Below are 25640 nucleotides of genomic sequence, written 5' to 3' on the forward strand. Positions count from 1 at the left end.
GCCATTGCACTCCAGCCTGGGCAACAAGAGTAAATCTCCATCTCACCAAAAAAAAAAAAAAAAAGAAGACAGGTTAGTGGTAACTGGCTTTGCTTTGTTTTTAGCCTTAAAGTTGTTGTGTCTGGCAATGTGAAATACGTTCCTGGACTTCTGCCCCCTTAATTTGTTCTTGGCCATTGTCTTTGATGTGTATGTGCAGGTTCTTTTTTTTTTTTTTTTTTTTTAAATTAATTTCCGTAGGTTTTGGGGGAACAGGTGGTATTTGGTTACATGAGTAAGTTCTTCAGTGGTAATTTGTGAGATTTGGTGCACCCATCAACCTCAACAGTATATACTGTACCCAATTTGTAGTCTTTATTCCTCACCCACCTCCCACCCTTTCTCCCAAGTCCCTGAAGTCCATTGTATCATTCTTAGGCCTTTGTCTCCTCATAGCTTATGAGTGAGAGCATACGACATTTGATTTTCCATTCCTGTGTTATTTCACTTAGAATAATGGTCTCCAATTCTATCCAGGTTGCTGCGAATGCCATTATTTCATTCCTTTTGGTGGCTGAATAGTATGACATGGTGTATATGTGTACCACAATTTCTTTATCCACTCATTGCTTGATGGGCATTTGGGCTGGTTCCATATTTTTGCAATTGTGAATTGTGCTGCTATAAACGTGTGTGCAAGTATCTTTTTCATATAATGACTTCTTTTCCTCTGGGTAGATATCCAGTAGTGGGATTGCTGGATCAAATGGTAGTTCTACTTTTAGTTCTTTAAGGAACATCCACACTGTTTTCCATAGTGGTTGTATTAGTTTACATTCGCACCAGCAGTGTAGGAGTGTTCCCTTTTAACCACATCGCTGCCAACATCTATTGTTTTTTGATGTTTTAATTATGTTCATTCTTACAGAAGTAAGATGGTATCGCATTGTGGTTTTTATTTGCATTTCCCTGATCATTAGTGATGTTGAGCATTTTTTCACATGATTGTTGGCCATTTGTATATCTTCTTTTGTGAATTGTCTCTTCATGCCTTAACTCTATTGTTTTGATGGGATTTTTTTTTTCTTGCTTATTTATTTGAGTTCTTTGTATATTCTGGGTATTAGTTCTTTGTCAGATGTATAGATTGTGAAGATTTTCTCTCACCCTGTGAGTTGTCTGTTTACTTTGCTGATTGTTTCTTTTGCTGTGCAGAAACTTTTTAGTTTAAGTTCCACCTATTTTTTTCTTTTTTTTTTTGAGACAGAGTCTTGCTCTGTTGCCCAGACTGGAGTGCAGTGGCCGGATCTCAGCTCACTGCAAGCTCCGCCTCCCTGGTCTACGCCATTCTCCTGCCTCAGCCTCCCAAGTAGCTGGAACTACAGGTGCCCGCCACCTCGTCCGGCTAGTTTTTTGTATTTTTTTGGTAGAGACGGGGTTTCACCGTGTTAGCCAGGCTGGTCTCGATCCCCTGACCTCGTGATCCACCCGTCTCGGCCTCCCAAAGTGCTGGGATTACAGGCGTGAACCACCGCACCCGGCCAGTTCCACCTATTTATCATTGTTTTTGTTGCATTTGCTTTTAGATTCTTGGTCATGAAGCCTTTGTGTAAGCCACTGTCTAGAAAGATTTTTCCTGTGTTATCTTCTAGAATTTTTATGGTTTCAGGTCTTAGATTTAAGTCCTTGATACATCTTGAGTTGATTTTTGTATAAGGTGAGAGATGAGGATCCAGTTTTATTCTTCTACATGTGGCTTGCCAATTATCCCAGCACCATTTGTTGAATAGAGTGTCCTTCCCCCTTTATGTTTTTGTTTGCTTTGTCGAAGATCAGTTGGCTATAGTATTTGGGTTTATTTCTGGGTTCTCTATTCTGTTCCATTGGTCTGCGTGCCTATTTTTATACCAGTACCGTGCTGTTTTGGTGACTATGGCCTTATAGTTTGAAGTCATAATGTGATGCCTCCAGATTTATTCTTTTTGCTTTGTCTTGCTTTGGCTATACAGGCTCTTTTTTTGGTTCCATATGAATTTTAGGATTGTCTTTTCTAGTTCTGTGAAGAATGATGATGGGGGTTTTTCTGTTGTTGTTGTTTTGTTTTTGTTTTTGTTTTTGTTTTTTTACAGAGTCTCACTTTGTTGCCCAGGCTGGAGTGCAGTGGCACAATCTCAGCTCACTGCAACCTCTGCCTCCTGGGTTCAAGCAATTTTTCTGCCTCAGCCTCCCTAGTAGCTGGGATTACAGGTCCGCACCACCACACCCGGCTAATTTGTTCATTTTTAATAAAGATGGGATTTTTCCATGTTGGCCAGGCTGATCTTGAACTCCTGACCTTAGGTGATCCACCCGCCTCGGCCTCCCAAAGTGCTGGGATTACAGGTGTGAGCCACCGTACCTGGCCCTTATGGTGGTATTTTGATTTGTAGATTACTTTTGGCAATATGGTCATTTTCACAATATTGATTCTACCCATCAATGAGCATGGGATGCGTTTCCATTTGTTTTGTTATCTATGATTTCTTTCAGCAGTAATACATGCATGCAGGTCCTTAAGCGCCAGGTGGCACCATCTGCATGCAGCACAGGGCTTTAAGATGGAAATTAGAGCCAGTTAGAAGAGTTATTTCAGTAGTTTAGAGATGAGGTGATCAGAATGAAGAGTGTAGGGTAATAGGTGTAAGTAAACATTTGGAGGCTATCAGGTGGTAAGAATGACAGCTTTTCTACTTGGGTGACTGAGTTGATGGTGATTTCTTTAGCAGGATAAAGAATGCAGGGGCAACACAGGGAAAACCAATCTCTACCAAAAATATAAAAATTAGCCAGCCTCATAACCCAATCTCAAAAAAAAATTTTTTTAAATACAAATATCTTTTAAATCCTGCATTCTGTTAATTTTGCTTCCTTCCCTGAGAAGGACATAATATATCTTTTGTTTGTTTATTTGTTTTTTGAGACAGGGTCTCAGTCTGTCACCCAGGCTGGGGTGCAGTGGCACAATCATGGCTTACTGCAGCCTCAACCTCCCCAGGTTTAGGTGATTCTCCCACCTTAGCCTGCAAGTAGTTGGGACTACAGGTGTGTGCCACTGCATCCAGCTAGTTTTTACAGTTTTGGTAGAGACTAGGTTTCAAAAACACAAATAAGTAATTAAATAAATTAATTTAATTAAATAATGGCTGGGCTCAGTGGCTCACTCCTGTAATCCCAGCATTTTGGGAGGCTGAGGTGGGCGGATCACCTGAGATCAGGAGTTCGAGACCAGCCTGGCTAACATGGTGAAAACCCGTTTCTACTAAAAATACAAAAAGCTGGGCATGGTGCTGCGAGTCTGTAATCTCAGCTACTCAGGAGTCTGAGGCAGGAGAATCGCTTAAGCCTGGGAGGCAGAGGTTGCAGTGAGCGGAGATCGTGCCATTGCACTCCAGCCTGGGCAACAAGAACGAAACTCCATCTCAAAAAAATAAATAAATAAAAAAGAGAATACAGTTTTAGATATAAGGTGGCAGAAAACCATCGAGTGGTAATATTCAGTGGTATATTAGTTTTAAGTCCTCTGCAAAGCAGATGGGATTTTGATGAGCAAGAGATTTATTTGGAGAAATGCCTGTGAAGGAAAAAGGGAGGATGCCATAAAATTGGGGAAAACTATCAGACTGCAGTGTTGATGTAGATTTGACCCTCTGCTGGGGGTCCCCAAGATCACCCCCAGGTTCAGAAATCACCTAGGAGGATGCACAGAACTCAGCAAATAGTCATTTTCATGGCTATGATTTATCCTAACAGGAGGCAAAAGGTACATGGAGTAAATTCCAGGGGAAATCAGGCACAAACTTCCAAGAGTCTTTTCCCAGTGGAGTCGCACAGAATGCACTTAAATCCTCCAGTAACAAGTTGTGACAACATGTGTGAAATGTCTACCAGGCAAGCCCATTAGAAACTCCATGCCTGGGGTTTTACAGGGGGGATACTGCCTGCCATGTGTAAAGATTCCAGAGTCTCAAAAGGAAAGCAGATATTCAGAATAAAATATATTGTTTGTATTTGTGACTAGTCTTCTGTTTAGGAGGGTGTCTTCTTCAATCACTGGGTGATGCATCTGTCCAAGTCCCCATCTTTTAAAACAGAAACTTTTTAAAATTTTATTTTTTGGAGACAGAGGTTTGCTATTTTGCCCAAACTGGGCTTGAACTCATGATTGTCCCACTTCAGCCTCCCAAGTAGCTGGGATGACAGGTGCATGCCACTGCACCTGGCCCCAAATCCCCATTTTGCACCACCCATTTTCTCAGACCACTCCTAGTACATGTATGTTAGTTCAGATCCTCCAAGAAGCTAAGGTCGGTTTAGCTGCAGAAGAGATTTACTGGGGAAAATGCTTGTGAGAGGATAGCAGAATGCAGGGAAGAAGTAAGGAGAAGCATCAGACTACGATGCAGCTCTCAGCCCTCCCTGTAAAGGAGAGGGAAAGAGGGTAGGGGAGACAGAGTCTTAGTGCACTGTGTAGTTTTAAGAATGTTTCAACTGGGTCAATGGTAAGACCTCAGGCCAAGTCACCCACAGAGTCACCTGTGTCTTGCAGGAATGGGCCTTTCACAGTATCCCTGCCATGCTTAGTCCATTAATTTGGGCCAGACCATGGAAAGTGTGACATGAACCTAAGCATGGGAGTAGATCCAGAAGGGCAGGTGTTGGAAGTCACCTCTGTGTTGCAATTGTTTTGTTTTTTTGAGACAGTCTTCCTTTGTCACCCAGGCTGGAATGCAGTGGCACGATCACTGCTCACTGCAGCTTCGACCTCCCAGGCTCAAGTGATCCTCCCACCCACCTCAGTCTCCTGAGTAGCTGGGACTACAGGCATGTGCCATTCAACCTGGCAAATTTTTTTTTTCTTTTTTATAGAGATGGCATCTCATCATCTTGCCCAGGCTGGCCTTGAGCTCCTGGGCTAAAGCAGTCCACCTGCCTTGGCCTCCCAGAGTTCTGGGATTACAGGTGTGAGCCACTGAGCCCAGCCCTGTATTAGAAGTTTTGAAATTTGATAGAAATAGTACAGGGAATAAGTTATATTAATAGATGAAGAAGTGAAAACCTCCCCATTTTACATGATGTGATTATTATGCATTGCGTACCTGTATCAAAATATCTCATGTACCTTATAAATATATACATCTACTATGTACCCACAAAATTAAAAAGTTAAAAAAAAAAGTCAAAAGGAGAATCTTTAAGACATTAGTTTTGAAGCAGTGAGCAGACAAGAAAGGAGCCAATGCAGGAGGCTATATAGTTTTCTGAGAGTTAGGAAAAGATCCAGTAAGATAGAGTTTAAAGAAGAAGGGAAAAGAGTTTAAGGCAAATGTTGTAAAGAAGTTGTTAGCTTTCTGAGTCCCTTTTCAGTGGAGTTCAGGTAACAAATGGGAGTGAGTTGACTAGAGAACATAAGTATATACTGCTTTTGAAGATGGGGCAAAATATTTCCAGATAAATAGTGTTTAGTCATGATATATCTTATCTGCATAACAAATTTAAAAGCAAATGATGTCTTACTTGTTAAATTTCTCAGAATTCAGCATTCTTCTGGCAGACATTCACAAAGAACTGACAAGGAAAGAAGAGAGATTCAAGCCTGGATGAAAAGAAAACGAAAAGAAAGAATGGCAAAGTACTTAAATGAGCTGGCAGAAAAGAGAGGGCAAGAACATGATCCTTTCTGTCCCAGAAGCAATCCAGTAAGTCTGCAGTGTCAAGGGCAATGGAATTATAGAATACGTGTAATTACTTTCCTGGCAAAATTTTAAGAAAAAGATTAACATAATTTGGATACATTTTTAATTTGGCATATAGAAAAGTAAATGTTTTACTTAAGTCAGGAAAAGTTAATTACCTTAAAACGTTACAGGATATTGTGCTAACCAAGTTATACTGAATTATCTTAAATGTTTTTTTGTCCCCCAGGCTAATGATGGCTGTAGCATTTTAACAAGAGGAAGAGGTTGAGTAATTGGGTGACCAATTGGAGTTGTTCCTTTAATTTTCAGTGAGAGTCATTGACAGTTGAAACAACTGACTATGTGTATTAAAGCCATTTTAAAAACTCACTTTTCTATGCCTGCTCCCTTACTTAGTTTATAAAATTTACTTGCTTAGAAAACTTTGAGGCTCAGCATGGTGGCTCATGCTTATAATCCCAGCACTTTGGGAGACCAAAGTGAGAGGATCACTTTTGACCAAGAGTTGAGAGCATCCTGGGCAACATCGTGAGACCTCATCTCTACCAAAAAAAAAAAAAAAGAAATTAGCCAGGTGTGGTAGCACACACTTGTAGTCCCAGCTACTCTAGAGGCTGAGGCAGGAGGATCATTTGAGCCCACAAGTTTGAGACTGTATTGAGCTATGATCACACCACTGCACTCCAGCCTGGGAGACAAAGGGTGACCCTGTGTCTACAAATAAAGCAAAAGCTAACAAATAAAAAGCCCCTTAATTTTCTGTTAATAAGTTACCTACAAAAAATACAAAAAAAATTGTCATGTATCAACAGAACAATGTCACTTCTGTGTGTGTGGTTTTTGTTTTTTTAACTGTCTTTAAAACTGTCAGCATTTATTTACTGAGCCCTAAATACAGACATCACCATAGCCAGGTCAGGTATATTTTTTTTCAGATGGTAAAACAAAGCACTGTTACTTTGATAGTCACATTACTATGAAAATTACATTTAGATTACAGTTTATCTTTTACTTTGTAATCTGAAATAAAATACAATATCCCTTCATTTTTTCAGCATCATTAGGATAACAAATTATTTTGGTGAATTTTCCAGATAAACTGTTCCATTAAAACACCAAATGGTGCAAAAGTAGGTGAACTATTGTTTAAAGTGCAATTTACTTACCTGTCTCTGAAAAGAGTATATTGGTGTTAACATAACATTTTCTTGATAGCCCAGGAGACATGACAGTGGCCTTCAGGGCTACTGAGGTACATGAACAGAATCTTAAAGTGTGTACATGTGTATTTGAGAGAAGAATGTGTGTGTGTGTGTGTGCGCGCGCGCGTGTTCCCCCACCCTAATGTAGAATGGGTTCTGACATTACCTTCTCGCTGTCAGGGAAGTAAATACCCAAGATGGTTAGAATTGTGTCCAAATTTAGAATAAATTGGCCAGGAATAGTGGCTCATGTCTGTAATCCCAGCACTTTGGGAGTCCGAGATAGGAGGATCACCTGAGGCCAGGAGTTCAAGACCAGCCTAGGCAACATAGTAAGACCTCGTCTCTAAAAAAATAAAAAATAAAAAGTAAGAAAATGAAAATTAGCCAGATGTAGTGGCACACACCTGTAGTCCTAACTACTGGAGGTGAGAAGATCACTTACGTCCAGGAGTTGGAGATTAAAGTGAGTTGTGATCATGCCACTGCACTCCTGCCTGGGCAACAGAGTGAGCTCTTGTCTCAAAATAAGTAAACTCTAAGGGTTTAAGAACTGCTTGGTTCATAGATTTTGTGGTCTCATTCAAGATTGCAGACATTTTTTGTTTTGTTTTTTAACTTCTATTTGGGTAAGTTTGGATGGGATTAGTGAGGTATTAATGTAATTAAAATTTTCATTTGAATTTCTATTAGAAATCAACAAGACCTTTAATTTGTTAGTGACTACTTCTCTACAGGACCTTGAAAAAGTGCGTTTACTTCTGAGTGTCCATTTTTATATACATAATTGTGTGTGAAAAGAACCTCACATGTAACTCACACCAATAGTTCTTAATGTTCTGGAATAATATGTATGTGTCTGACATTTGTTGTTTGCCTTCTGGTGTATAACTTGAAGAGTTTACAAGTCACAGTCAATTCACTGTAGTAGGTTTCTGATAAACATTTTAAAACATAAAAATAATGATTTTAAATGTCTAATTTCAGCTTTATTAACAGGCTCTTGGTGAGGTTAGTTACAAGATTGAGTACAAAGCATAGGTGCTTCCACCTAAAATGTTCCTACTTCACATTTTTTGTGCAGCCAAATAAGATTCTCTCCTAATTAACTCAATAAAATATATTAACTGAACTAGGAAAATAGATTTTGCATTCCATTTATTAAATTTTTCTTTATTTTGAAATGGAGTCTTGCTCCGTCGCCCAGGCTGGAGTGCAGTGGCGCGATCTCAGTTCACTGCAGCCTCTGCCTCCTGGGTAGCTGAGATTGCAGGTGTATGCCACATACCAGGCTAATTTTTGTATTTTTAGTAGAGATGAGGTTTCACCATGTTGGCCAAGCTGGTCACGAACTCCTGAACTCAGGTGATCCGCCCGCCGCCGCCTCCCTAACTTGGTTTTTACTTTCATTACATGATGTTTTAATTTAACTTTTTTATGTTTTGTGCTACAGTAGGAAGCTTCATCAAACACCACAGTGTTTTGTACTGTTTCCTCAATAACAGAATTATGTCTAATGGTTTAATTATTTGGATTGAACAATAATGAACCAACTGGATATTTCTTATGCAGCTTTACATGACTTCAAGGGAAATAAGGCTGAGACAAAAGATGAAGCATGAAAAAGACAGGTGAGTTTGGTAGCTGTAACCCTGTGTACTCTCTCTGACTTCCTTACTACCTGAGGCATAGGTTAATGCCTTAGGAATTCTGTTTTCACAATAGTCTCTTTTTTGTCAATAAACAGAAAATTATGGAAGATATCACTGCAAGGAAAATAATGAGACTCACTAGCCTTTTTTCAAATTTGCTTTCAAATATTACGTGTTTCATTCAGTTTTTATGACTTTTATTTCTGTTGTTCTCCCTTTCCCAACCCAGATATTTACATGCATTTGGGAAATACTCCAGAGACCATAACTACAAGTACTTTTAATGATACTACCTAATCATTTTCAGAAACCTGATGAATAGAAGGATGTGAGAAGCATTGAAGAAAGAAAATGCTAAGTGAAATTAGCCAGGCATGGTGGCCCCGTGCCTGTAATCCCAGCTACTTGGGAGGCTGAGGCAGGAGAATCGCTTGAACCCAGGAGGCGGAGGTTGCAGTGAGCCGAGATCGTGCCATTGCAATCCAGCCTGGGTGACAAGAGTGAAACTCTGTCTCAAAAAAAAAAAGAAAAGAAAAGAAAATGCTAGGTGATCTTCGAACACTATATTCCCTCTGGATAGATGAACTGAAAGCGACTCTTAGTAAATGGTGCTTAATTCTTTGTCTACAGATTGCTGCTCTCTGAACACTACAGTCGTCGAATCTCACAAGCATACGGTCTGATGAATGAACTATTATCTGAGTCAGTACAGCTACCAGCTGTACCACAGAAACCATTGCCTAACAAACCCAGCCCTACTCACTCTTCCAGATATCAACACTGCCCTTCTCCAAGAGGGTAAGACAAGGTTTGACATGCCATTTGGCAAGATAATGTCAGGCCTGATAAGAAGAAATGTAGCACTTTTGTGACCTAAGTTCAGTGCATTTGCATTTACCCTGCTTAGAGTTGTGATGATAAAGTGAAGGAAAAAAAGTAGTCTCATAATCATGAGGTCTTTATACATTGATATAATCACCAAGGAAAAAGGCAGAAATTGTGTTACATTTCTCACTAAGCTTACAGAGCATTTAGGTATTCCAGAAGTATGAAATTTAATATGTGTGCAGTCCTGTTTTATTTAGTTGTTGTTAATATTTGCCTCCATAATTTGCCTCCTAACTGCTCATCCTATTTTTCCGTTTGTCATCTGTCTTGCAGAAACAGCCAGTCCCCAGCTGCTTACCACTTCCCTTTCTGCTACCCACCCCAGACCTGCCCAGTTATGCTCATTGAACTGTAGCTACTATTATGTATTTTACTTTAATCACCTACAGAGGGGTTATATGTGAGTTCATTAGGCAGTAATTAATTAAACATAGAATGCTGAAGAAAACTACCCAAGTATAAAATTTCTTACGCATGGTCAACAAACATGCAAAGTTCTATTGATATCTGTTGGTGATCATAAGGTGAACATGAATTGGAGTACAGTGTTGTTAAGCATCACCACCTTTGACAAAATGAATTATTAGAATTATAAACATAATCACATAATTTAAGAGCCTAGAGGAGATACTACCAACACAAACCCAGATGTAATCAGATCATTTGTGTGTGTACTGTGGAGTTTACTTCAAATACCAAAGAATCCCATTGAGACTTTTCTAGAATAAAGCAGGGATTAAATACATATATAACTGCCCAGTATATGGATAATTTGAAATGGGGAGTGAGATAACCACAAAAAAATTTTGTGAAAAAAATGAAGTTTGAGGTATAAGATACAAAGAATAATTTGTTGAGAGTTATATGTTAAGTGTATCACTGAGGTACAGAATAGGCAGTATCAAGTGAATATAATGTGAGCTATACTTTGGTCCATTTTTTTCTTTAAAGTAATAGGATCTTGCTCTGTCACCCAGGCTGGAGTGCAGTGGCATTCACAGGTGCAATCATGGCACACCACAGCTTGACCCTCTGGGTTCCAGTGATCCTCCTGTCTCACCCTCCCCAGGAGCTGGGGCTGTAGGCCTGCGCTGCTGTGCCCAGCTTAATTTAGGCTTTTTGAAATATTAAAGTTTATCACTGATATGAGATTCTAGGAATATAATAATTATGTGATTTCTACTATAGAGAGAATCAACACGGTTACAGTTTTCTAATAAATCGACCTGGAAAAGTCAAATATATGTCCAAACCAAGTTACATCCATAAGAGAAAGTCTTTTGGGCAACCTCAAGGCTCACCTTGGCCACGTGGTAAGACTTAAAGCTTTTTTGTAAATTGTCTGATTTGGACCTATTCCTTCTTGTCTCCAAAGTTGTGTTTTCATTAGTAAAAGGTATAAGTCTTAGTAAAGAGGAGTTCTGATTTGAACAGAATGCAAAGCATTGATAAAGACTTAGCTGTAATTTTTTTTTTTTTTTCTGCTTTGAAGTAAGGCCCTAGGAATTTTTCTAAGTGAAAGGCTTTGTTTTTTTTTTCTGAGGCGGAGTCTCGCTCTCTCGCCCAGGCTGGAGTACAGTGGTGAGATCTCGGCTTACTGCAAGCTTCACCTCCCGGGTTCACGCCATTCTCCTGCCTCAGCCTCCCAAGTAGCTGGGACTACAGGCACCTACCACCATGCTTGGCTAATTTTTTGTATATTTTAGTAGAGATGGGTTTCACTGCATTAACCAGGATGGTCTTGATCTCCTGACCTGGTGATCCACCTGCCTCTGCCTCCCAAAGTGCTGGGATTACAGGCGTGAGCCACCACGCCCAGCCTTGAATGACTTTTTTTTTATTTTTCATTTTTTGAGACGGAGTTTTGCTTTTGTTTCCCAGGCTGGAGTGCCAGTAGTATGACCTCGGCTTACTACAACCTCCGCCTCCTGTGTTCAAGCGATTTTCCTGCCTCGGCCTCCCAAATAGCTGGGATTATAGGTATGCACCACCATGCCTGGCTAATTTTGTATTCTTAGAAGAGACGGGGTTTCTCCATGTTGGTCAGGCTGGTCTCAAACTCCTGACCTTGGGTGATCCGCCTGCCTTGGCCTCCCAAAGTGCTGAGATTACAGGCGTGAGCCACTGCAGCTGGCCGAATGGCTTTTTTATAATAGCATTTGAAGACTCAGGGTATTAGATATAACTTTTTTGGGAGTCTGTTTCTTTTGTATATCTGGCTAAAGATGTAGGCATTTGAACAAATCAAGTTCTGATAGATTGCAGGATGAATACATCACAGAAGAGAAATGCTAAGAAGCTCAGATTGAAATAATATCATGTTTTTATCCTTTGAAAATTTTCCACATTTCAAGGTGTATCCATTATTTACTAACCTTTCTTTAGTTAATTGTGCCATATTTGAGTTTTGATTACTAAAGTAAAACAGTTATTTGTAATATGTTTATATATTAAGAATGTATTATAATAGCTGACATGTAATATAAATGTATACATTTACAAATACAAAATAAGCCCAGTGCGGTGGCTCATGCCTATAATCCCAGCACTTTGGGAGGCCGAGGTGGGCAGATCACAAGGTCAAGAGACTGAGAACATCCTGGCCAACATGGTGAAACCCTGTCTCTACTAAAAATACTAAAATTAGCTGGGCATGGTGGTGTGCGCCTGTAGTCCCGGCTACTCTGGAGGCTGAAGCAGGAGAATCGCTTGAACCTAAGAGGTGGAGGTTGCAGTGAGCTGAGATCGCGCCACTGCACTCCAGCCTGGTGACAGAGCGAGACTCTGTCTCAAAAAAAAAAAAAAAAAGGTAAAATAACAACTAATTACGTGGCAGGTTCTGTTTATGTTCTTTAATTACAACCCTGTGAGATAGGTGCTATTATGTTCCCACTTTAAAGACGAGGAAACCAAGGCAGAGAGAAAGCTCAAATAATTGCCCAAGATCATACAACTAGGAAGTCGTAGAGCCAAGATTTAATCCTAGGGTTGGGTCTAGAGCCTACACACATAGAACCAACACTTCAATATGCTGCCTCAATTTAGAACATTGAAATTTCCATAAATCCCAATTCTTTAGATGAAACCCTTCGTGATTTGGTTAGCTCTTGGCTTTTTTTTTTTTTTTTTTTTTTTTTTTTGAGACAGTCTGTCACCCAGTCTGGAGTGCTGTGCCATAATCTTGACTCATGCACCCTTTGCCTCCTAGGCTCAACAGCCGTCTCCCACCTCAACCTCCCGAGTAGCTGTGATTATAGGTGTATGCTACCATTCTCAGCTAATTTTTATTTATTTGTTCGTTTTTTGTAGAGATAGGGGGGTCTCGCTGTGTTGCCCAGGCTGGTCTTGAACTCCTGAGCTCAAGCATCTACCCACCTCAGCCTCCCGAAGTGCCAGGATTACAGGTGTGAGCTATCATGCCTGACCAGCTCTTGGCTTTTTTGATTGACAAATTACAGTAAGAAAATACTGCTCTTTTAAAACTGAAATTTCAAAATAGTGAACCATACTTTTTAAAAAATATATTATTTTACACCTGATATATTTGCCAGAATTAAACACATATCTAAAATTGTCAAGGTTTTAAGAACATCTGATGGTTTCTTAACATCTGATGGTTTCTTAACATCTGATGAAAAAGTCTTGAATTATACAGAAATATGTCTTCCTGTTATATATGTTCAATTTCAAATCTTTATTTTTACCTTGTGCTTTGACAGTTGCTATGGCCTTAGCCTGTCTTTCTGTTAATCTCACCTGCCCTTGCTGGATTATGCTGAGGAGGTGCTCCTGCTACTCCTGGTCTCAGGAACCCTCAGCAACACTCATGCTCCTGCTACTCCTGGTCTCAGGAACCCTCAGCAACACTCATACCCACGCAGAAACGTCTAGACCCTCTGCTTGGCCTTCAGGCATCCTCTGTGTGTTCGCCTGTTTCCTTGACCTCCTTTCCCCATAGAACCTGTGCTGCTCAGCAGCTTGTTTTCCAACCACATGACGTGATTTGTGCTCCCTTATACCTTGAATGTCTCACTTCTGTGTGTCTAAAGACATTCCTAATCTTAATTATTTAGTTTGTCCAATCTGATATAATCAATTTGAAATTCTACATTCTCATTTCTAAATTGAGGCTTATATTTAATCTGCATGGTTGCTATGAGAATTAGAGATAATGGTGGCCAAAGTAGTTATTTTTCTGTTCTTTGAACCCTTAGTCACGTGTTTATGTCCCTCTTGAAGCACTACAACAGGCGTCCTGTTATTGTTACCTGTAAACTTCATGCCCCATACTAGAATACTTTGCAGCAGTATTCCCTTATTCATCTTCATATTACCCCTCACATTGAATCAATGAAATACTCAAACATTGAACAAATAGATAAATGGAAAAAATAGTTATTGAGCTTTTTGCCTAAGCATAGCTATTTATAAACAAATTATTGTTCAAGGATATTAATAGGCAGGTATTATAGTATTTATACCACGTCAGAGAATAATACCATATGCCTGGCTATTGTCCTGTCTTTTAATGCAAAGATAAAAGAGGCAGCTTGAGTGCTTGTGGATATTCTGACTTCTCTGCCTCAGTAGAGCAGGCTGTGGCTCCCCTTGTTCTTGTGGCCTCTGTCACACCCAGACCCAACCATTTCACCTGGCTACATTCAGAAGTTTCAGGTCCCCCAGTGTTTGGGAGAATGAAGGGAAACCCAGGCAAGACTGATTCCAGACCTTTTCCTAGTCAGTGATACAGATAACCTGAACTCACATAGGTCAAGTTAAGTCACTGCACATGTGGGGAGGTGAGGCTCCATCAAGATTTTCAAATGCACTGCAGTTCATTTGTAAATGAAGAGTTTTTCTTAATGTACTTGGGAGTTTGACTGTATGTTGCTTTCTATCTTGTGAAGCAGTATGTAGTTTTTGGCTAATTTCTTCAGCCCTGCTTCCATACTGTTAGGAGTTTGTTTGTTTGTTTTGACACAGGAACTCACTCTGTCACCCAGATGGAAGTGCAGTGGTGTGATCATGGCTCACTGCAACCTTGACCTCCCTGGCTCAGATGATCCTCCCACTTCAGCCTTTTTTTGTTTCTGTTTTTTGTTTGTTTGTTTGTTTTTTTGAGGCAGAGTCTTGCTCTGTCACCCAGACTGGAGTGCAGTGGTGTGATCTCAGCTCACTGCAACCTCTGCCCTCTAGGTTCAAGCAATTCTCCTGCCTCAGCCTTCGGAGTAACAGGGACTACAGGCTCACACCACCATGCCCAACTAATTTTTGTATTTTTTAGTAGAGACAGGGTTTCACTATGTTGGCCAGGCTGGTCACAAACTCCTGGCCTCAAGTGATCTGCCAGCTTTGGCCTCCCAAAATGATGGGATTACAGGCATGAGCCACCGTGCCTAGTGGTGTGTTAGACACCTCAGCCTCTTGAATGGCTGGGACTACTGGTGAGCACCACCACATCCAGGTAATTTTTAAATTTTTTCGTAGAGACGGAGTCTTGCCATGTTGTCCAGGCTGTTCTCAAACTCCTGGACTCAAGCAGTCTTCCCACGTTGGCCTCCCAAAGTGCAAGAATTACAGGCATAAGCCACCATGCCTGGCCAGGAGTAGTTTGTGTTATTGTTGCTTGTTTTATGTTTAGTTCTGTCAACTACAGTACAAAGATTATGTGATTAGTAACCGAGAAGCATCTTAGGCATAAAGAAGTAAAAGTCAGCTGGGCATGGTGGCTCATGCCTGTAATCCCAGCACTTTGGGAGGCTGAGGCAGGCGGATCACGAGGTCAGATGATCGAGACCATCCTGGCCAACATAGTGAAACCCCATCTCTACTAAAAATACAAAAAAGTTGCCGGGCCCACGCACCAGCAGTCCTAGCTGCTTGGGAGGCCGAGGCAGGGGAATTGCTTGACCCTGGGAGGCGGAGGTTGCAGTGAGCAGAGATTGCACCACTGTACTCCAGCTTGGTGACAGAGCGAGACTCCATCTCAAAAAAAAAAAAAAAAAAAAGAAATAAAAGTCTAAGTTTTAAAATCCCCTGAACTTAGGTTTATATCCCAGCTCTGCTGCTGATTTTTGCCCTCAGATAAGTTATCTGAAACCTACCTCACAGAGTTGTTGAGGATTATATTAATAAGAGAACATATTGCATAACATGGAAGTAAATGATTGTTATTAATCTTTGAGTTTAAGAAACTAATCATTCTGTTGATAAAATTTAACTTGGCATTTTGTCTAGGTGTTTACTGCTAAGAGGTGTATTATGTTCCTAGCTTTTCCAGTTGCCAGAAACGTCAAAACACATGTGCCGTTTGAAACAAGAGTATGGCTGTGCTTGAAGGATACCAGGTGTCAAAGCAGAGTGTTCCCTTTCTTTGTCTGCACTTATGTTTTGCCGCCTTGGTTCAAACCAGCCACCATTTATTGGGCCCCTACTGTGAATAGGTCTTGGTGAGCAGATTCAGAGCTGATCAGGAGAAGATGTCTGTCCTCAAATAACTCACTATATATAAAAATAATGAATGCCTATGGAAGGTTAATAATGTTTGTCTATACAGGAACTGCCACTTTCACCATACAGAAAAAAGCTGGTGGAGCCAAAGCATCAGTAAGAAAGGCTATGCAGTCTCCAGTTACCTTCCGAAAAGGTAAGGGATAAAGAAGATAAAGTTCTCAGACTTAATACTAAATTTTCTTTTTTTTTTTGAGACAGAGTCTCACTCTGTTGCCCAGGCTGGAGTGCAATGGCGCGATCTCGGCTCCTGGGTTCAAGCGATTCTCCTGCCTCAGCCTCCCCAGTAGCTGGGATTACAGGTGCCCACCACCGCATCCAGTTAATTTTTGTATTTTTCGTAGAGATGGGGTTTTGCCATGTTGGCCAGGCTGGTCTTGAACTCCTGACCTCAGGTGATCTACCCATCTTGGCCTCCCAAAGTCCTGTGACTATGCCTGGGCTTTAGCATGAGCCACTGTGCCTGGCCCTTAATACTAAATTTTTAAAAATTATAAATCACTCAATTTCAAATCTAGATTTCAGAATGGATGGTGTGACTCTGTGCTGCAGTGGTTCAGAGAGGAAGTTTTGGAGTAGCTTTATGGAATCAAGTTAACCACTTACTCTATAACCTTACACAAATTTCTAACCCATTTATGTATCCTTAATTTTCTCACCTGGAAAATACAGATTATAGTAGTGAGGATATATGTAACTACCTTGGTAGGTGAACAGGGTTTAACTATTATCTGTATCTTACTATGAGAACAGACATAGAGAAGTTAAATGACCTGTTCAGATCTCCTTAAAACAATAACAATAGTAGCTAACAGGTATAGAGCATTTACTCTATGCCAGGCATTATGTTCACACCTCATGTGCATTATCTCACTTGATCCTCACATTAAACCCAACGAAATCTGTGCAGTTATCCCCTATTGAAAGAACAGAACTAAATTTGGTAGGGGTAATTATTTTTTAAAAACCCACTGATTTGGCTGGGCGCGGTAGCTCACGCCTGTAATCTTAGCACTTTGGGAGGCCAAGGCGGGTGGATCACGAGGTCAAGAAATCGAGACCATCCTGGCCAACATGGTGAAATCCCGTCTGTACTAAAAATACAGAAATTAGCTGGGCGTGGTGGCATGCACCTGTAGTCCCAGCTACTCAGGAGGCTGAGGCAGAAGAATCGCTTGAACCCAGCAGGTGGAGGTTGCAGTGAGCCAAGATTGCACCACTGCACTCCAGCCTGGCAACAGAGTGAGACTCTGTCTCAAAACAAAACAAAACAAACCCCACTAATTTATATGTACTGTGAAAAATGATGAGAAATACGAAGTAATTAGCCTAGGCTTGGTATTATGCCTCTTTCTCTACTACTAGCTCATTACTTTGCAGATCCGTCGTTCAGTTTACCCCATCTCTTTTTACCTATGTCTAATCCATTATTTAACTCATTTATCAACTTTTGAATGTCTATGGCTGTATTTTCTAGACGATGTATTTGATACTTTTCCTACTCTTTTCCCCATGTACGCATTAAAACCCAAGTTTCTGGTCATTTGGATCAATTTGAATCCTCAAAGCATCATTTCCTGTGCTTGTGTATTAGTCTGTTCTCACGCTGCTAATACATACCCAGGACTGGGTAATTTAAAAGGGAGGTTTAATGGACTCACAGTTTCACATGGCTATGGAGGCCTCACAATCATGGTAAAAGGCAAAGGAGAAGCAAAGTCAAGTCTTACATGGTGGCAGGCAAGAGAGCATATTCAGGGGAACTCCCCTTTATAAAACCATCAGATCTCATGAGAACTCACTATCACAAGAACAGCAGCATGAAGGTAACTGCCCCCATGATTCAATTACCTCCCACCTGGCCCCTCCCACAGCACATGGGAATTATGGGAACTACAATTCAAGATGAGTTTTGGTTGGGGACACAGCCAAACTTTATCAGCTTCTAAATCCCATGCTAGCTTTTCTCTTTTTCAGTCTTTCCTTTTTATCCATTATGAATTATTTTCTAGTTTAGAGTACTCAATAGCTTTTTATTCTTTTCAAAGCAAATATCTAGCAATGTCTAGTTCAACAGATAAAATGTTCCCCAAATACAATGTTACCTCTCAAAACAGTTGAAATTACTTGTACCATTATATTGTTTTGTTTTTGAAAGTCCCAGAGATCCAGGGTTTTGTGTTCTTGAGGTCATTATAATGTAACATGAGGCCTTGCCCATAGAAAGCTGTACATACTTGTTTCATTGTTCAATGGTAACCCTGCCTCTGAAAGTTAGAAATGTGTATGACTCCAAGTTTCTAGCTTAAGTGCTTAGATAGACTGTGACCCACAAATTGACACAAGTAGAGCAAGAAAAGAAGCAGGATTTTCTTTGGGAATGGTGGAGGTAATAGGTTTAGTTTTATCATCCAGTTTCAGATTTCTCAGGCTAGACTCTGTAGACACTGTTTGGTGTTATGTTATAAAGAAACTGAGTGTCAGTGCCCATCATCTTAGAGAAAGAGTACTTCCTTTCTGAGGGAAGCCAGTGTACTTGGCAGCCTGGTTTCTGCTGTGGGGTGTTGTCTTGATCTGTAACTTACCTTTCACTCTAGAAAGCTTTCACTGTCCAATGGGGCAGGACAGTTTACCTCAAAAAGACTTATGCATGCTCAGTTTCACAGAAATTTTCTCATATTTTTTATATATATATATATATATATATTTTTTGAGACGGAGTCTTGCTCTGTCGCCCAGGCTGGAGTGCAGTGGCCGGATCTCAGCTCACTGCAAGCTCCGCCTCCCGGTTTTACGCCATTCTCCTGCCTCAGCCTCCCGAGTAGCTGGGACTACAGGCGCCCGCCACCTCGCCTGGCTAGTTTTTTGTATTTTTTAGTAGAGATGGGTTTCACTGTGTTAGCCGGGATGGTCTTGATCTCCTGACCTTGTGATCCGCCCGTCTCGGCCTCCCAATCATATTATATTTTTATCTCAAATTGGATATCCCAGATAAACCTTAGAAAAATGCATTATGATCTGAAAGGAAGGAAATTACAAAACCATCTCTAGGTAAAGCAAGGTGAGAGAAACCCAGTGATAGCCTCTCAAGGTTTGTAATACCCCATAGGTGAAGATTTATCCTAAAATGCAAGACTCTTAACTGTAATTTTAGTAGACTAGGTAGTGGTTTGATTTTGTCATTCTTTCTAGCTGGCAATAATCATGTTCATTTGACAAAACAAAAGTGTCAATGTCTAGATACCAAATTAATTGTAGCCAAGATGGGGTTGGGATTAGTTGATGTTTGTAGTCTTTGCTGATCTCTAGTCATATCATGAATACTTGAAGGATACTTCAGCACCCCACCTCCACTTGTTCCCATCTGCTTTGAAGTGGAAGCCTACTCTTGTGGTTGTGTTGCTTAACCACTCATTGGTTTCTCTTTCAGTCTCACTTTTTCTGTTTTAACGACTGTTTTCTTTTTTACCACAGTATTTGTTCTCATATGCATTCCTGTCATCTGCTTGTAGATTTTTTTCCTTTATAAGGTTTTTCATAATTTGTTCCTTATTAATATTTACTGAAATATTTACTGAAATAATTATTTACTGAATAATATTTACTGAAAAATAATTTACTGAATTATTTTAACATGGGACTTTCAGTGGCATTTCAAAATACTCTCTGATGTCTTTAAGTAGCAGAAAAAATGTCAAACCTTTTCAACTAGAGCATAGCTCTCACATTGGATATTACAGTGGCAGGTGCTACCAAATGATGTTAGCTTTGTTTCTTTTTCAGACTCTTGGGGCTAGTCAAAAGAAAAATCCCTAAGCTGTCTATACCACTGCTCCCTTCCCTTTGGCACTAATCCAGGAAGAAGCTTTTGGAAAGCTGCCACCTTGTGGATGCAAATTAATAGATCTATTCATATTTTACTTATAGATATGAAGATGATCTTAAAGGGCCCTCTAGGTATTATTATTCCTTCACCCTAAAGAATAGAAAGTAGGCTAGGCGTGGTGGCTCACGCCTGTAATCCCGGCACTTTGAGAGGCCGAGGCAGGCAGATCGTGAGGTCAGGAGATCGAGACTATCCTGGTTAACACGGTGAAACCCCATCTCTACTAAAAATACAAAAAAAAAAAAAAATTAGCTGAGCATGGTGGCAGGCACCTGTAGTCCCAGCTACTCAGGAGGCTGAGGCAGGAGAATGACGTGAACCCATGAAGCAGAGCTTGCAGTGAGATCACGCCACTGCACTCCAGCCTGGGTGACAGAGTGAGACTCTGTCTCAAAACACAAAAAAGAGTAGAAAGTTAATATATTAGCCCAGGTTCTAGGGTGGATCATCTCCATCATCTTGGGCAAATTGCATAACCTCTCTAAGCCTAACTTTCCTCATTTGCAAAATGGGCATAATAATGCTTTCTCCATAGAACTGTCAGGAAGAGTATTCACTCAGCAACTGCCCATTGAGCTCCTACAACATACCAGGCACTGTTACTCATGAACAACACACAGAAAGCAGCACATCGGTAAGGGAGAATGAGGCTGGCTAGTTGGAACTACTCTAGCAAGGACGGTTGAAGGTCTCTTTGAGAAGGTGAAACTCTTACTCCAGCTCTTAGTATGAAGCAAATTAAAAATTAAATAAAAATTTAGAAAAAGAGAAGGTGATGTTGAAGTGAAGATCTTGAATGATGAAAAGGAGATTGTTAGGTAAAGATAAGGCAAAACAGTTTCAGGCAGAAGTTCAAAGTTCTGGTAAGAGTGTTATATAAAGATAAGGCAGAACAGAAAGTTCAGAGCCCTGGTACAGAAACAAAGTTGGTATGACAGAAAAGATCAATATGGAAAAGTGACGAGAGATATGGTGGAAGAGATGGGCTAGATACTGTAGGCTAAGGCAAGGAGTTTGGATTTTACTTGAGATCCAGTGAGACTCCATTTTAGGCAATTAAGCAGAGAGATAATATATTTATGTTTTAGAACATGTGGAAAAAAAGAAGACGGCATACAAGGATAGATTGCTTGGGCTAGGGTTTTAACAGTGGAGTTGGGGAAACTGTTTGATTTGGATATATTTTGAAGATAGACAAAATTAGGACTTGCTGATGATTGGACATGTATAAGAAAGAAGGATGAGGAAGGGCACAGTGGCTCACGACTGTAATCCCAGCAGGTTGGGAGGCTGAGGCAGGCAGATCACTTGAGGCCAGGAGTTCCAGACCAGCCTGGCCAACATGGTGAAACCCCATCTCTACTAAAGATACCAAAATTAGCTGGGCATGATGGCGAATGCCTGTAATCCCAGCTACTCGGGAGGCTGAGACAGGAGAATCACTTGAATCCGGGAGGCGGAGGTTGCAGCGAGCTGAAATCGCACCACTACACTGCAGCCTGGGGACAGAGTGAGATTCCGTCTCAAAAAAAAAAAAGATAAACTACTGGATTTTAACCTGAGTGTCTCCTGGGATGGGGCAGTTTAGGGGTAAAAATTAACAGTGTGGTTTTGGACCTGTTAAAGTTCAGATGTTTATTGCACATCCAAGCAAAGATTTTAAGAAGGGGCAGTTAGCTTTATGAGACTGGAGGTACAGGTTTTAGAGAGTTATCAGCATGTAGGTGATATTTAAAGCCATGGAACTAAATGAAGTTAGCTAGGGAAAGCAGAGGTGTGTTAGAAAATCCGAAGACCAGGCATGAATGTCTGGTGAGTTCAAGGGACTGAATGTAAAAGTGCTTATTAGCCCATACTAAATGCCAAAGTGTGTGCTGTGATTGTTTTGGGGGCTTTATTTCTTGGAGATACCCTCAGCTTCAAGTACATAAGGTTGGTAGAGTTACAAAAGACAAAGAGGGCCCAAACTTCAGCACTGTCCTACTTCTTCTTCCTGCTTCAGGGAGCCACGTGACTGCTTGTTTGGGATCTATATTTACTTCCCATCTTGCCCCATGTCTTGGGTGTTTCTTTATGAAATCATCTTGAAGGGTAGAACATGCTGTGACACTGGCTTTGGAACATTGTGTTAGGTGAGGTAGGCTCCTCTAGGGCTTTGTGCGGAGAAAACTTATTGGTTTGTGGGTTTACTAAGCTGCTTCTGGGCATTAGCTGGAATGAAAGTTTCTTTTCAACAAATACTGATACATGCAGTAAGAAGAAAGAGGGTCATAATGTGTTGTCACCACATTCACTGTGATGCCTTTGCCCAAAGGCAGATTGTAAGCATTAAGCCTGGGTGAAGAAGCCCAAAGCATTGCTTCTAAGAAGTTTTCACGGCCGGGCGCGGTGGCTCACGCCTGTAATCCCAGCACTTTGGGAGGCCGAGGCGGGCGGATCATGAGGTCAGCAGATCGAGACCATCCTGGCTAACACGGTGAAACCTCGTCTCTACTAAAAATATAAAAAAATTAGCCGGACATGGTGGCGGGCGCCTGTAGTCCCAGCTATTGGGCAGGCTGAGGTAGGAGAATGGCGTGAACCTGGGAGGCGTAGCTTGCAGTGAGCTGAGATCGCGCCACTGCACTCCTGCCTGGGAGACAGAGCAAGACTCCATCTCAAAAAAGAAAAAAAAGAAGTTTTCACAAGACTATCCGTAAAAGACAGGGAAGGCACAGGTTTCAGAGTTCACCCAACTTTGATGTGAAGACCTCTCCACAGTTCTGTTATATCTGTGGCCTCTCCTCACTAAATTTTCTTGTCTTAGAGATTAATTACTAATAGTTTTCAAATCCAAAGAAGGCTGGAATTCATTTTCCATCTCGTACACTGACAGGATACGAATTGTTCGAACCCTAAAGTGAACCATATCCAGACCTTATGATTTGAATATTATTTAAAATGTGACTACCTTTGCTTTGATGATAAAAGTCACAATTAACAAATGAGTTAATCAATCAATCAATCCCAATGTATGCTTTGTTCTTACCCCTTAAAAGGCTCTAATGCTCCGTGTCGTAGTCAGCAGCATACAAAAAAACATGGAAATGCTGGACTTGCACCTCAGACCAAGCAGGTGTGTGTGGAGTATGAGAGAGAGGAGACTGTGGTGAGTCCCTGGACGATACCTTCAGAAATCCGTAAGATTCTTCATGACAGCCACAATTCCCTTCTACAAGTAAGCATTGTTCTAGATTTTGTTTGTCTAGTGATTGCTCTATGTTCTTCAGGTTTTTTGTTTGTTTTTTAGTTTGTTTTTTGTGGGATGTGGAAATACTGAAAGGTTGTTAGGTCAGTTTGAAATCGTGATGCAAAGCATCTTCCCTTTTGGCTTAGTACTCCAGCATTTATCTTTCAGAATTCTCTGTGACTGTATTTTTTAACTAAAAAATGACCAAAATATAAGAACATAAAATTGTACTACAAGTATCAACATCCATTCTTCCCTGTCTTTGAATCCAGTGCCAGCATCTTGTTGTGTGAGATGATGTTCAGCTCTTGTCCATCTGGATGTGCTGGGCAATCACAGCCCTATTTCCTGGCACATTTCCTTCAGCCCTTTGATGGATGAACAACTCTAGAATTTTTGAAAGCTTAGTTCACATTCCAGGTTTTTTTGTTTTTGTTTTTCTGTTTGTTTTTAGGGGCTAGGACCACAACTGACTATCTTTTCAATTCAATAGGACTTGTCTCCAACTGAAGAGGAAGAGCCAGAGCATTCTTTTGGGGTGGGCGGCATGGACAGCGTGTCTGAGAGCACTGGCAGCATCCTCAGCAAGCTGGACTGGAATGCCATCGAAGACATGGTGGCCAGCGTGGAGGACCAGGGCCTGTCTGTCCACTGGGCCCTGGACCTGTAAGACCTGGATATCATTCTGTTTCCATACACAGGCCAGCACCTCAGTAATGTGGTTCTGAAAGATTAACAGGTTTAAGGGACAGAAGCAATGAAAGAAGCAATGTGAATTTTCCATCTGCTATCATATTGTTAACTGGATTAGCCATTTCAAGAGGAAAAATAAACATTTCTCAATAACTTTGCCTTCATGGGGAAAAGGTTGACTATTGATGTATTATATGTTTTTGTATTTGATGCATCATTAAGCATAATTTTTAAAATGATAAGTACCTTTCAAGCCAAGTTTGCATAACCTACTTTCAATAAAACATTCTATCTTGCCTCCTCCTTTATTACCCTCTGAGTTTTGAGAAACAACCATATATAGATTAATCTAATAGGGAAAAAAATTCTTTTCTTTGAGAAGAAAATCACAGTCTCACCTGAGAACTCAATTATGAACCCTATTTTAAAACACCTATGCAGGGTTTAGCCTAGGAGTGAAAAGAAAAACCAACTACACTTTACCAACCATGAATTTCTAAATAAGCCAAGTTTCATGGAGGCCAGGAGATCTTCTGTCTTCTGCCTTGCAGCCTGAAGCCTTGGAGGAAGAAACAGGCGTGGATGCTTTGGGCAGGAAAGTAGGGGAATATGACTCCATGCTCTAGAAGGCTTATCTTAAATTTGTAATAACCATGGTACAGAGACCTGGTTAGTTTTTGGTATTGAGCTCCAACTGTGTTATAGTTTTAAGAGATAATTTTTATGAGAATTGACTTAGAACCAGGATCCTTCAACTACTTCATCAATGTTTGGTATAATATCAAAGCACACTATTATCTGAAAAAGCAATTAAATACCCTTTTTTTCCAAATATCTACCTGTGTGAAGCCAGATTTTACAACATATGCAGCAAGTTGAATGCAGAAGCAGGTATGGTAATTCAGCTGCCTTCTATTAATTTGTTGAACTATAAAACAGTGCCACTCTCCTTACTAAATTGTTTTAGAAAATAACTTTATATGCTAACATTATTTTTAATTGTCATTTAATTGTCATTGTCATTTAAAATATTTTACAATGTTTTCTGTTTCTTTTTTGTGTATTCTATGGGTATTGATACATGATAGTTGTACATTTTTAATGGGGTGCATGTGATATTTTAATACATGCATACAATGTTTAGCAATGAAATCAGGGTAATTGGGATATTCATCACCTCAAACATTTATCATTATTTGTGTTAGAAACATTCCAAACCTTTTCTTCTAGCTATTTATCCATTGTTGGATACTTACATCCATTTTATATCTTAGCTGTTGTGAATAGAGCTGCAATAAATGTGGGAGTGCAGATATCTCTTTGATATACTGATTTTCTTTCTTTTGGATATATACCCAGCCATGGGATTGCTGGATCATATGGTAGTTCTATTTTTAATTATTTGAGGAACCTCCATACTGTTTTCCATAGCTGCTATACTAATTTGCATTCCCACCAAGGCTGTATGAGCATTCCCCTTTATCTGTATGCCCACAAGCATTTATTTTCCATCTTTTCTATAGTAGTCATTTTAACCGGGGTGCAACAATACCTCATTATGATATTGACTTGCATTTTTCTGATGATAGTAGTATCGAGCATTTTTCCATATACCTGTTGGCCATTTGTATGTCATTTTTAAAAAATGTCCATTCAGATATTTTGTCCATTTTGTAGTAGGATTCTTTTTTGTTACTAAATTGTTTTAAGTTCTTTATATATTGTGGTTATTTTTTTTTTTAATTTATTTATTATTATTATACTTTAAGTTGTAGGGTACATGTGCATAACGTGCAGGTTTGTTACATATGTATACTTGTGCCATGTTGGTGTGCTGCACCCATCAACTCGTCATTTACATCAGGT

The 25640-nt window shown here is 40.3% G+C and overlaps 2 protein-coding genes across 2 annotated transcripts in view; one reads left to right on the plus strand and one right to left on the minus strand.

Annotated features, from left to right (window-relative positions):
* The window catches only part of LOC105555432 (uncharacterized protein C8orf59 homolog), a 591-nt gene extending 414 nt beyond the window's left edge, over positions 1-177 (minus strand). The window contains 1 exon segment of the mRNA XM_012002383.1: positions 62-177. Coding sequence (XP_011857773.1) covers positions 62-177 — 116 coding nt within the window.
* LOC105555415 (chromosome unknown open reading frame, human C5orf42) overlaps positions 1-25089 on the plus strand; it is a 102353-nt gene extending 77264 nt beyond the window's left edge. Inside the window, exons 30-36 of the mRNA XM_012002358.1 lie at positions 5549-5714; positions 8489-8547; positions 9199-9366; positions 10645-10769; positions 16013-16102; positions 22891-23069; positions 23575-25089. Of these exons, the coding sequence (XP_011857748.1) occupies positions 5549-5714; positions 8489-8547; positions 9199-9366; positions 10645-10769; positions 16013-16102; positions 22891-23069; positions 23575-23751 (964 nt within the window). The 3' untranslated portion in view covers positions 23752-25089. The remainder of the gene's footprint in view (positions 1-5548; positions 5715-8488; positions 8548-9198; positions 9367-10644; positions 10770-16012; positions 16103-22890; positions 23070-23574) is intronic.
* Positions 25090-25640: the final 551 nt, after the last annotated feature.

Source organism: Mandrillus leucophaeus, unplaced genomic scaffold, assembly GCF_000951045.1.
Source record: "Mandrillus leucophaeus isolate KB7577 unplaced genomic scaffold, Mleu.le_1.0 Scaffold684, whole genome shotgun sequence".
Classification (NCBI taxonomy): Eukaryota; Metazoa; Chordata; class Mammalia; order Primates; family Cercopithecidae; genus Mandrillus; species Mandrillus leucophaeus.